Raw genomic sequence first — 10,240 nt, forward strand, 5'->3', positions numbered from 1 at the left:
CTTTGCTTTGCTTGCTTGCTTCGGATCCCAGCTACTGAAATGGAGGGGCCGTAGAGTGGGGGAGGACCAGCGGTAGAGGAAGTAGAGGACTGGGATGCACGGATTACTTATAGTACAGTTCCCAGTAGCTGAGGTGCCGGTGAATCAGCCCCATAGCAAGGTCAATCTTGATCCACCGGGACTTATCGAAAAGTCCTCTGGGGGCCGAGTGATTCAGGTCGTTCGGGTTCAGGATAGCAGCATGTTGTGAACAATGAAACGGGCGAAGCGAGCGCCTGTATCAGGTTTCTGCTTGGGCTTCTCTTGCGCCTGCGGTGGGGAGCGGAGAGGATGATCGGAGAGAACTATCCAAGAAGATTGAAAAAGCCGGAATCGGGAAGTGAAAAAGAAGAAGGGAAAAAAAAACTAAACTGAAAAAAAAAGAATGATAAAAAAAATAGGGAAAAATCAACCAAGAGAAAAAAAAAAAGGGATCCTCAAGGAAGGGAGAGGGAAGAAGAATATCGTCACCGATCCACGAAGCGCGAGTAACGAGGAAGAAAACAAATGACACTAAAAGAAAAGGAAGGAAAAGCTGGAAAATCCACTGAACGGAAGGGGGGGACGAGAATTGGCAGAGGAAGACAGAAAGAAAGAAAAAGAAATGATGAGCAGAGAGCCTATTGTCTAGTAGCATCTATCCCATCCATCAATCAATCAAGTACGCAGGCAATCATTCAATCAGTCAATCAAAATTTCACCCTTCCGGGATTGTTCAGGTTCAGATTTTACTAATTTCTTTTTTTCCTTATTTCATTTCCCTGCACTCAATTTCTTTCCCCCAGAGCCTTTGCTAGGTATTTTCTGGCTTATTATTATGACCGACTGCATGAAAGAATGAGATTTAGATTTGCGCGCAAAGAACGATCGAGCGAGTTGTTCGATTTCCTTCTCGAACCTCGCCTCAGAACTACTGACTAGAATGACGAGTGCTACCCAGAGTCACGTATAGATTATTGTTGGGAGCCCAATTTACTCTCCACGATGAACATCGATCGAGCCCCCTTGAAACCCTCAGCCACTTCCTCGCTCCACCAGGAAGCCCAAACCCATGTCAGCGGTACACACTAGATACAGTTTCATACAATGGTCTCGGTAGATGCACTACTGGGGGGGGGGGCTGACTACCAGCTGATCATCAGTCATTTCTTCTGTCGACCAATCCGTCGGGACTCTGGGTAGTCCAAGGCGTGCACTGCAGCCTTTCAGAACCATGAAGGCGGCTGACAGAGGCAAGCAGAGCGGATATGATGACGCCCAAGAGGGGTAGCTGATTCCGATCCATCAGATTTTATGACATGGGAACAGGGAGGAACAATAATGGAGCCGATTAAAAAAAGGGCCAGGCGCCGTGTGATTCGTGGACTCCCTGCCAGCCCAAAGGGATCGTGACGGGGATAATTCAGACACGAGGCGGGGCTATTCGGGACTTCTGAGTGGGAAATAATAACAAATGATCCAAAAGGGAACGAAAGAAAAAAAAAAAGTACTTTGTCCGGTACTAACAATGCCTAGAAATTTCCTCGATCTTGCAGGTGCAGCAGCAGCAGCAGCAGCAGCAGCCATCATGGCACTTTCTCCAAGAATCCGATAAGGTTAATCGCCCGGATCCAGACACCCAGAGTCGCTAGCAGGCCCAATGAAGACTGTCGCTGGGACTAGTCTAATCACTAGAATTGTTTTTAGCTGAGCCCCATCCATCAATCATTCCAAATTGTTGCACTTCTGACTCTTTTCCCGCTGCCCTGAGCCGACTTCCCCGAGGGCCTTAGAGTTAAGCCCTCCCGAAACGCTATTTCGGTGATCGTCCTGGGTCCATGCACCACACCATTCCAGGAACCATCCACCAGGCTCCAATGTCCGTCCGTGACTCCGTGAGGCGGTGGTTGGAGTGTCAAAGAGCCAACCAAGGTTGTGGTAAATCCCGATCGAACGGAAGGAGTAGATACCGAAGGAATAAGGCGAGACACGCCGGGCCACATTGAATGAAGAATGAGTGAGGCAAGAGATCCGGGGTCCGATCTCATGAAAATCACTTGGGATGGACCGTCAGTCAGACTTACATAGTACAAGGAAAGGTATAGTGTACGAGAACCACGGGAAGAACCGCTTTCTGGGACGCAAGGATACCGGGGAGCTGGGAGGTGGATCGGCTGCTGCCCGGGTTGACCACAGAGGGTCGAAGGATCGAGCTGATGGCCGGAGGATGATCCCAAATGAACAGAGAGGTGAGGACCATGCGCAACAGGCGATCTGATCCAACCCAAGATCTTGGGTCATTGGGAATTTTCGAGGTGTCAGAGTTGGTTTGTAATGTCTGCAACAATCCATGACGACTTAGATTAGCCGCAACTCCCAAGTTTGACGACTGAGACTACCAATCACCAAGAAGTCCTAAATTGATGGGGTCATTAATGTATCTAGTAGTACTACTGTACTGTACCTGCCCTAACTACTGGGTAGGTTTATGTACCGTACCGAATTGTAAGTTAGTAGTTACTGTAGTAGTTAAGTTAGCGTACGGAGTACGGCACTTGTAGTGCTTGGCTAAGCCGCCGAGTCGCACACCTTCCAGCGTGCTGGAAAGCTGAGGTTGTGCACTAAAGAAGCAGCCAATGGAGGTGATGCTTATTGGTAGCCAGGGGGATCGGCATCGCGCCCATCGAGACAACTTGAAGCTAAAGCAGCCTTCTCGGAGGTGCTCGTAGGTGGAGCCCGCTCGGTCCTTTCTTGCTTTTTTCTTCTTGCTCGTTCTTTCTTGCTTGCTTGCTTTCTTTCTTTCTTGTCTTCGCTCAATTCATTCCTTCGGAGTTGCATCGTTTGCACTCCGGGGACTTATCATCCGAAGGACGGAGTCTCGTCAGGGGTTGTCCTCGATGAATTCGATGGGTTCAATGGGTAAGGTACGGGGTAACTATATTCGTAGTAATATGACGTGACGATCACCTAATGAGAGACGGCTTTTATTAGGGCTAGACAGAGAGTACCAAATTCGGGGCCGGAAGAAACAGTCCGCGATGACGAAATTCCAAATTGTCGAGATGAGGGAGGGATTGGATGATCCCCGGGTATGCGTATGTGAGAGAGGGGAAGAGGCAGAAGGTTGAGAGAAGAGAAAAGATGGAGAAGTGAGGCGGAGAAAGCCTCACCCCTCCTTCTTCCTCGTCACGTTCGATTAACAAAAGTGACAGACAGATAGACAGACAGACAGGCCTCGTGCCGGCCCAGACAGCCGGTGCTTGTGCCGATTGTGGATCTGAGCGTCCTGTCATTCAGCATGCTGCATGCTGCATTCAGAGGAGCACCTCTAGATGTACCAAGTACAGTACAATATAGTACTGTACTTCCTGAGGACTTCCTGAGGACTTGTCAAGAAGGGACAAGGAGAAGATACCTCTGAAGTACCCCTGAAGTACCCCTGAAGTACCTACAGAGTAAGTATTCTTGAAGAGAACCAGCTGAAGGCAACCTCCTTCCCCTTTCCAGTCAGCCTACAAACACCACCCACTACAAACTCACTGCCGCCATCTACTCCTCTACTCCATCCTATCCTTTCTCTTCACCTACATCAGTTAATCGTGATTCTCTCTTCCCATCTCCACCTCATTTGACCCCATTGATTTGCACTGCGCCGTGTTCATACTCACTACCCTTTCCTACCTGTCAATTTTCTCTCTTCACCATCTCCAATTGGCCTGATGAGAGCCTTGGCAGGCTCTTCGGCCACACCAGGATGACCACTCTGTCTCTCATCTAGCCTCCAATAGTTGCCATTCCGAGCCGTGCGATGACAGTGGTCGGGGCGACGTGGGTGTCAGAGCAGGCAAGAATGTTCTGATTTGGCTGTCGAGGCCTTTACCTGCAGCAGGTGGGCGGGGATTCCCAATGGAGCCGATGCCTGATGACGGTTCGCATCAGATGTGTTGTCTCCAAATCTTGTCTCATTGTCTTTGGCCACTACGAGTCTCGTGGACGCATCGCATGAATCAAGTGGGTGAGGTGAGTATCGCGTTGTTCGGCGAACGCAGGTCGGTATGATGTTGAAGCTATCGGAGAAGAACCATCCACTGCATCCAGGAACCTGTTCTTTTCAAAAGTCACCGACTGATCGCCGACTGATCGATTTCTATTCGGCAAGGAATACTGCACCGTCCGTTCGAGTTCATGGTGCCACAGAACCCTGGCTGACGTCAGGCCGAATGGGATGGTCGAAACGCAATAAATACACTTGCGAAGCACGATGAGAGACGTGGCTGTTTTGCAACTTGCCGGTTGTCTCAGAACAATTTACTGTCTCACTTCCTAGACCACAGTATGCTTAGTTGTGAATCGGTTGCTTCTTCAGCTAAGGATTTGACTTCTCCGAACTCTGTGTCTGGCGATCTTAGCCTACGGCCGAATGCAATCTTCCTGTTAGGGGATTCGATTCGATTTGGCGCAGAGTGGGACAAACACTTGATCGCCGGCAGTGATCTTAGTCAATGGCGCATGTCTGCCTGATCCAATCCCAAGCTCGTCTTTCTGCTCCTGTAACACCGAGGTTTGTACCAAATTCGGTCTATTGCTTTTACGCCAATAGTTACATGCCGGTCGCCGAAGACATGCCGTGTCGTGTCCTGAAACGACTTCCGTGACACCTGGTGGGTATGCTTGCAATACAGGATATACTTTCGTTGAGAAAAAATCACAAGGCCAAATCGAATAATACAGCAAGGAAGTAGAAGTACAAAGAGAAGATCCAGGCCCCCCACGCGGGAAGAGACCGATCTCGACCACGCTTTCATCTCTTGACCCAGGTGGGCATCTTGCGCGCCTTGACGTGGCCGGGCTTCTTTCTCTCCACACGACGGGCGTCGACCGTGATGACACCGGCTGCAAGATCAATTGGTCAGTAAAGAATGGTTGTGGTAGGCGGCAGGGATACGTACCCTTGCGGAGCACAGGCTTCAGAGCGGGTTCGTGAACCAGCAGCGCTCGTGCAACAGCCAGCGTGATGGCTTCTGCCTGCCCAGTAGTTCCTCCGCCCTGGACTTGAGCCCACACATTATACTTGTCTAGTCGCGATGTACTTCGGAGGGCCCAGGTGGCACTCTCGCGATCATGTACTCGAGGGAAGGCCTCGACCAATGTCTTTCCATTCACTCTCACCTCGCCATCACCCTCAACCAGATAAGCCACTGCCGAGGAAGACTTGCGCTTGCCCCGGCCGCGAGCACGACCCATCTCATCCACCGTAGCCGGCGCAGGCTTGTTCGCATACGGATTACCCGGACGAACAAACTGCTTTATCGTCTCCCCAACATTTTCCGGCATGAGCTTGGGATCGATTCGGTTCAGACGCTGCAGGATTTTGATCAGGCCCTTGTACTTCTTGGTCGGCACTTGCTCCCCGACAAAATCACGAAGCTGCGGTAGTTTGAGCCACGCCATCCGAGGCGCCTGGCTGGTCTCCACGGTTGGCAGATCGGCGTTTGCGGCGAGAATGTCTTCCAGAACCAACAAGTGGTCGATAAACTTGGGGTTGCCGGAGAAGTAGGACGGAGACGCGGGCACAAGCCGAGCAGGTCTGAAGCGGGGATCGTTGAAGTCTATAGGAGGAGCGGCCGTGTGGGATGTTAGCAATTCTTCAGTCGCGTATGTTCGCTTGCCACTGAAGTTCTTGGAGAGTCGGGTCGTCGTCGAGGTCGACCACATGGGCGATCTGGAGATCACGGACTGCTGGAGAACAGGCCGGAGAGGAGCTGCTTGACGGATGGAGTGCATGGCCTGCACGAGACCATTGGGATTCTGCCAGGCCATTATGCGGGCGAGAACGGGTGACGGAGGCCTGGAGGAAAAAGAGGTGTTCGACGCCTGCCGGGAGATAGATTCTCGGAGAGCGACACACGGAGCGGGCGGAAACAATCGCTTTTGGCGGTGTTGGGGCCATTTCCTGAGGTTTTTCCAGATTGGAGGTCACGTGGACGCAGGAACCATTCCTCCGGTCCCGATGCTCTTTGATTCGCACAAATGTCACCATCCATTTTCTTCTTCCCCTCATTCTTTTTTTCCTCCTCTTCCCCCCTCTCTCTCCTTTTCTCTTTCTCATCCCACACATCCTTCACAATGGCCTTCGGAAAGCTCTACGGTTCTCTTGTATGTTCCCTCCAGCATCTTTCCTTTCCACATTGTTTCAGGCGCAACTCGCTAACACGATGATAAATAGGAGAACGCTCGCACTATCGCCGTCCTCGTTGCCGCTAAGGCTAACGACGTCGAGCTGGAGCTTGTCAAGACCGAGCCTAACTCTGCTGCTGCTTTCAACCAGTCTGATGAGTACCGTCGCATCCAGCCCCTCGGCAAGATCCCCGCTTTCGAGGGTGCCAACGGTTACACTCTTTCCGAGGTCATTGCCATTGCTGTCTATGGTACGTTTTGACGACCTTTTTTTTTTGTTTCTATGTGCACGCTCTTCACCCCCCTTTTCGATATGATGAGATTCATATATTAGTTATCCCTGTCAGAACGGTAAAAAAACAAACTGTGTTGATAACGTTTAACTCTGATCATTTGTTACCCCTCTATGGGTTGAATGTCTATTTGTCATTTCACTTTTCTTGAAGCGTTTCAAGCTAACCTGCTTCAAGTGACTTCCCAGAACGAGAAGACCACCCTCTTGGGTAAGACCAAGCAGGACTATGCTTCCATCCTCCGTTGGTTGTCCTTCGCCAACGCTGAGCTTATGCCCCGCTTCGCTGGCTGGTTCCGCCCCCTTCTCGGCCTCGACCCCTACAACAAGAAGAACGTCGAGGATGCTTCCAAGCTCGCTCTGAAGAACGCTGGCGTTCTCAACACTTACCTCACTGCTAACACCTACCTGGTTGGTGAGCGTATCTCCCTGGCTGATTTCTTCGTCGCCGCTCTCTGCACCCGTCTCTTCTCCACCGTCTTGGACAAGAAGTTCCGTGACGAGCACGTTCCCTTCGTCCGTTGGTACAACACCATCATCAGCCAGCCCGCCTTCAAGGCTGTTGTTGAGAACCCCGTCTTCGTCGAGGAGGCCATCAAGTACACTCCCCCCAAGAAGGAGGAGAAGCCCAAGGCTGCTCCTGCCCCCGCTGCCGCTGCTCCCGCTGAGGAGAAGCCCGCTGAGGAGAAGAAGGCCAAGCACCCTCTCGAGGCTCTTGGTCGCCCCGAGTTCGTCCTTGACGAGCTGAAGCGCACCTACTCCAACGAGGACACCCGTCCCGTTGCTCTGCCTTGGTTCTGGGCTAACTACAAGCCCGAGGAGTTCTCTCTGTGGTCCGTCAACTACAAGTACGACAGCGAGCTCAAGCTTACCTTCATGGCCAACAACCTGATTGGTGGTTTCCACAACCGTCTTGAGGCTTCCCGCAAGTACCTCTTCGGTTCCCAGCAGGTCTACGGTGCTAACTACGACTGCGTCATCCGCGGTGTCTTCCTTGTCCGTGGCCAGGACTTCAAGCCCGCTTTCGAGGTCGCCCCCGACTGGGAGAGCTACGACTTCGTCAAGCTCGACCACACCAACGAGGCTGACCGCAAGCTCGTTGATGACATGTGGGCCTGGGATGTCCCCGTCGTCGTCAACGGCAAGGAGTACCCTTGCGTTGACGGCCACGTCTTCAAATAAGCTAGTGCACCCACTTCGGGTTGTCGTAGCTGTGCCCTAGTGCCGACTCATTGATGATGATGATATCCCCTTTTCCTTTATTCTCCTGGCAATGAGTGAGCCTTGTAGATGAACACAAAACATAATATTCCCATGCTCCATCCTCCTTCGCATCCGCTCAAGGTATCTGGCCGAAAGTGTGAGGCCCGGACACCAAGTCTGCCGTCCCTCTGTGACCCACTTTTTCCCGGCGCCCTAAACCTCCCAACTGTTTCTCCGACATTCCCCCTGATGGTATTGGTTGTGTTTCAATCTTCACTCACCTCATAAAAGCTTTTTTACCCACTTTGTCATGCGTCATACCATGCTCATGATCTTCACATGAATGATAGCAGTACAGTAGTCTGATAAGACTCAAAACAATGAACTTCAGCTCTGTTGTTCTTTTGCATGTTCTTTTCCATCTGTCAAGATGCTATCGTATCAAACGATGCAGACTAGGTCTCTCCATTGGGTGGGACTTCCCTTCTCTCCCATGAGCAGTTCACCAGTTGGCGCACCAGTCGCGCAGGGAAGGGGCATACTCTTTCTATTGACCAGTGCTCCCGGCCACATCTGACTGACTTTTGTTCTTTCGCCGCCGTCGGACGAGTGTACAAAAAAAAATGTATAAACTCCATCGACAGAAAAAGAAACCACACTAATGATCGGTAATTACGCGCTCTACCCGAGGAAGTGGTCGAATATATAGGTACTAGACTAGATCATCCGGAAGAAAATCCACTGAGTATGCATCTGCAAGCCAGGCAGATGAGATGAAGATCAATTGGGTTCCCATGCACTTCTCTATGTAGTTATCAAGCATAGTTTACATCAAACTGGTGAAACAAAGTTAGCAGACAAATGGCACACACACATACACTCCAGGACACCGCGCTATATCTTTTCTCAAATACACATACAGATAGATGACAGGACAAGAGCGGAAACGGCCATTATATACCATCTGCTTTTAATGAAAGGATGAGCCGTGCAAACAACACTCCGCCTGCCTTCCGAGGACAGGAAAGCAATTCATTTAATCGTGACGATCGAGCGATGCCTCTAGTTTATCGAGAAGATCGTTTTGAGTCTCGGACCGGACGGATGGATCCGGAGAGAGGGAGTGGTGCACCGAGTCGAGGGATGTGGCGGGGGACGGGGAGCGAACCGGAGCTGGGGCTATTGGAGCTTGGACTGGGGCTTGGGCTGTGAAGAAAGTCGAGATGGCCGCCGCAGTAGCTCGAGCGGCTTTCTTCTCCTGCTTGCGGGCTCGGCGACGCTCGGCGCGGGTTTCTGCAACCTCGTCGCGGGTCGCCCCGGGTGCCAGGGGTATGGGAGTCTGTGGCAGGGGGCCTCGCGGGAGGGTGTCCAAGATATCGAGGATGCACGTCTTCCCGGTCTCCTCCAGGGTCGTGCTCCAGAGGTGCAGCGCCTGGCTGACATCGTCATACTTGGACAGTTCCTCCAGTAGCTGCAGCACTTTGGTGAGGGTTTGGTTGTCGCCGGGACCCCGGTCGCCCGTGAATTCGGGGATTTCCAGGATGTTGTACGGCTCCGAGATGGCTTTGAGCTTGCTGTCGTCGATGAGAATAGTGTTTGTTTGATCCCACGCCTGTGTCTTCGTCGGTTGCCATTTCTTCTCGCGGAACCTGGGATATGACGCCTGGATCGACGGATCGTGCCAGACTGTATTCAAAGTCTTGTAGACCTGGGTTTTGGATCGGTACTGCGAACCCGTGAGCGGGAACTTGTCGCGGCCCCATTCGGCGACGAGCTCTTTTCGGGTCTTGCCCGGGAAGATTCTGTGGCAGAGGTTTTGGACCGTGAAGGGTTGCGAGCTCGACCAGACCATGACCTTGTACTTTCCTAGAAGAATCTGGCGGAAACCCTTCAAGCCGGCGCGTTCTACGAAAGAGGGTGGAAACTTGCGATGTTTGCGGTGGACAAGCGTGCCATTCAAGTCAAGGATGACGAGGAGGGGTTTCGAAGAACAGTTTCGCTTCGGTGGAAGAGATGATTGCTGGAGATATTCTGCCGTGGGAGATGGAGGTTCTAGTGGCTCGCAAGATGGGGATCGACGTTTATTCGGCAGTTGCGGCTGCTCCTGGCTAGGGGCTGATTCCGGTGTGAAAGGTGTACGAAAGGCGAAGGGGTCGAGCATTGGCATCGCTAATAATGGGTTCGGCAATCCCATGTTCATCAGGGGGGGAGGCGGCATGGGTAGTAGCTGGCTCGTAAACTTTGTGAAATCATTCCACGATTCCGGGATCCCAAATGAAGGGTATGAGGAAGGATTGAACATGGGTGTGAACTGTTGCTGCGGCTGAAAAGACGTGTTTTGTGGCAAGAGTGGTCGTTGGTCTGGCATATTTTGTGTGAAGAAATTCTGTGCGTTCGGTACATTCGGCATCAGAAACGGCGGTGGAGGGATTGCACTGCCATTTGCATTCATGACACCTGGTGCAGGTGGAAAAGCGAAAGGCGGATTCGTGCTATTGACATTGCCCATGGAACCTGCATGGCTTGTCGCGGCCTGTCCCTGAGGTGACT

At 51.8% G+C, this 10,240-nt stretch overlaps 3 protein-coding genes across 3 annotated transcripts; 1 reads left to right on the forward strand and 2 right to left on the reverse strand.

The window, feature by feature from the left end:
• Positions 1 to 4,432: 4,432 nt before the first annotated feature.
• Positions 4,433 to 5,941, reverse strand: BO82DRAFT_309072 (mitochondrial 37S ribosomal protein uS9m). Its single transcript, XM_025632339.1, has 2 exons — positions 4,968 to 5,941; positions 4,433 to 4,911 (listed from the first exon to the last, which is right to left on the reverse strand). Exons 1-2 carry the CDS (start codon positions 5,836 to 5,838, stop codon positions 4,820 to 4,822), a joined length of 963 nt encoding a protein of 320 aa, XP_025492550.1. The 5' UTR covers positions 5,839 to 5,941; the 3' UTR covers positions 4,433 to 4,819.
• A 148-nt stretch (positions 5,942 to 6,089) lies between these two features.
• On the forward strand, positions 6,090 to 7,895 carry BO82DRAFT_391758 (putative translation elongation factor eEF-1 subunit gamma). The gene is made up of 3 exons (XM_025638587.1): positions 6,090 to 6,174; positions 6,245 to 6,446; positions 6,651 to 7,895. Exons 1-3 carry the CDS (start codon positions 6,145 to 6,147, stop codon positions 7,667 to 7,669), a joined length of 1,251 nt encoding a protein of 416 aa, XP_025492551.1. The 5' UTR covers positions 6,090 to 6,144; the 3' UTR covers positions 7,670 to 7,895.
• Positions 7,896 to 9,113: 1,218 nt separating this feature from the next.
• On the reverse strand, positions 9,114 to 9,779 carry BO82DRAFT_260130 (NIF domain protein; the record flags this gene model as incomplete). The annotated part of the gene is made up of 1 exon (XM_025630928.1): positions 9,114 to 9,779. A coding segment is annotated over one exon (666 nt), but the record flags the coding sequence as incomplete, so codon positions are not given.
• Positions 9,780 to 10,240: the final 461 nt, after the last annotated feature.

Source organism: Aspergillus uvarum, assembly GCF_003184745.1.
Source record: "Aspergillus uvarum CBS 121591 unplaced genomic scaffold BO82scaffold_23, whole genome shotgun sequence".
NCBI lineage: Eukaryota > Fungi > Ascomycota > Eurotiomycetes > Eurotiales > Aspergillaceae > Aspergillus > Aspergillus uvarum.

What these genes read in the sequence shown, in the direction of transcription:
- BO82DRAFT_391758 (XM_025638587.1), top strand. Translation starts at nt 6,145, where the DNA reads ATGGCCTTCGGAAAGCTCTACGGTTCTCTT. An exon ending in GAAAGCTCTACGGTTCTCTT is followed by an intron (nt 6,175 to 6,244) that starts GTATGTTCCCTC and finishes GATGATAAATAG; the next exon opens with GAGAACGCTCGCACTATCGC. An exon ending in CATTGCCATTGCTGTCTATG is followed by an intron (nt 6,447 to 6,650) that starts GTACGTTTTGAC and finishes AAGCGTTTCAAG; the next exon opens with CTAACCTGCTTCAAGTGACT.
- BO82DRAFT_309072 (XM_025632339.1), bottom strand. Translation starts at nt 5,838, where the DNA reads ATGGCCTGGCAGAATCCCAATGGTCTCGTGCAGGCCATGCACTCCATC. An exon ending in GAAGCCTGTGCTCCGCAAGG is followed by an intron (nt 4,912 to 4,967) that starts GTACGTATCCCT and finishes TTGATCTTGCAG; the next exon opens with CCGGTGTCATCACGGTCGAC.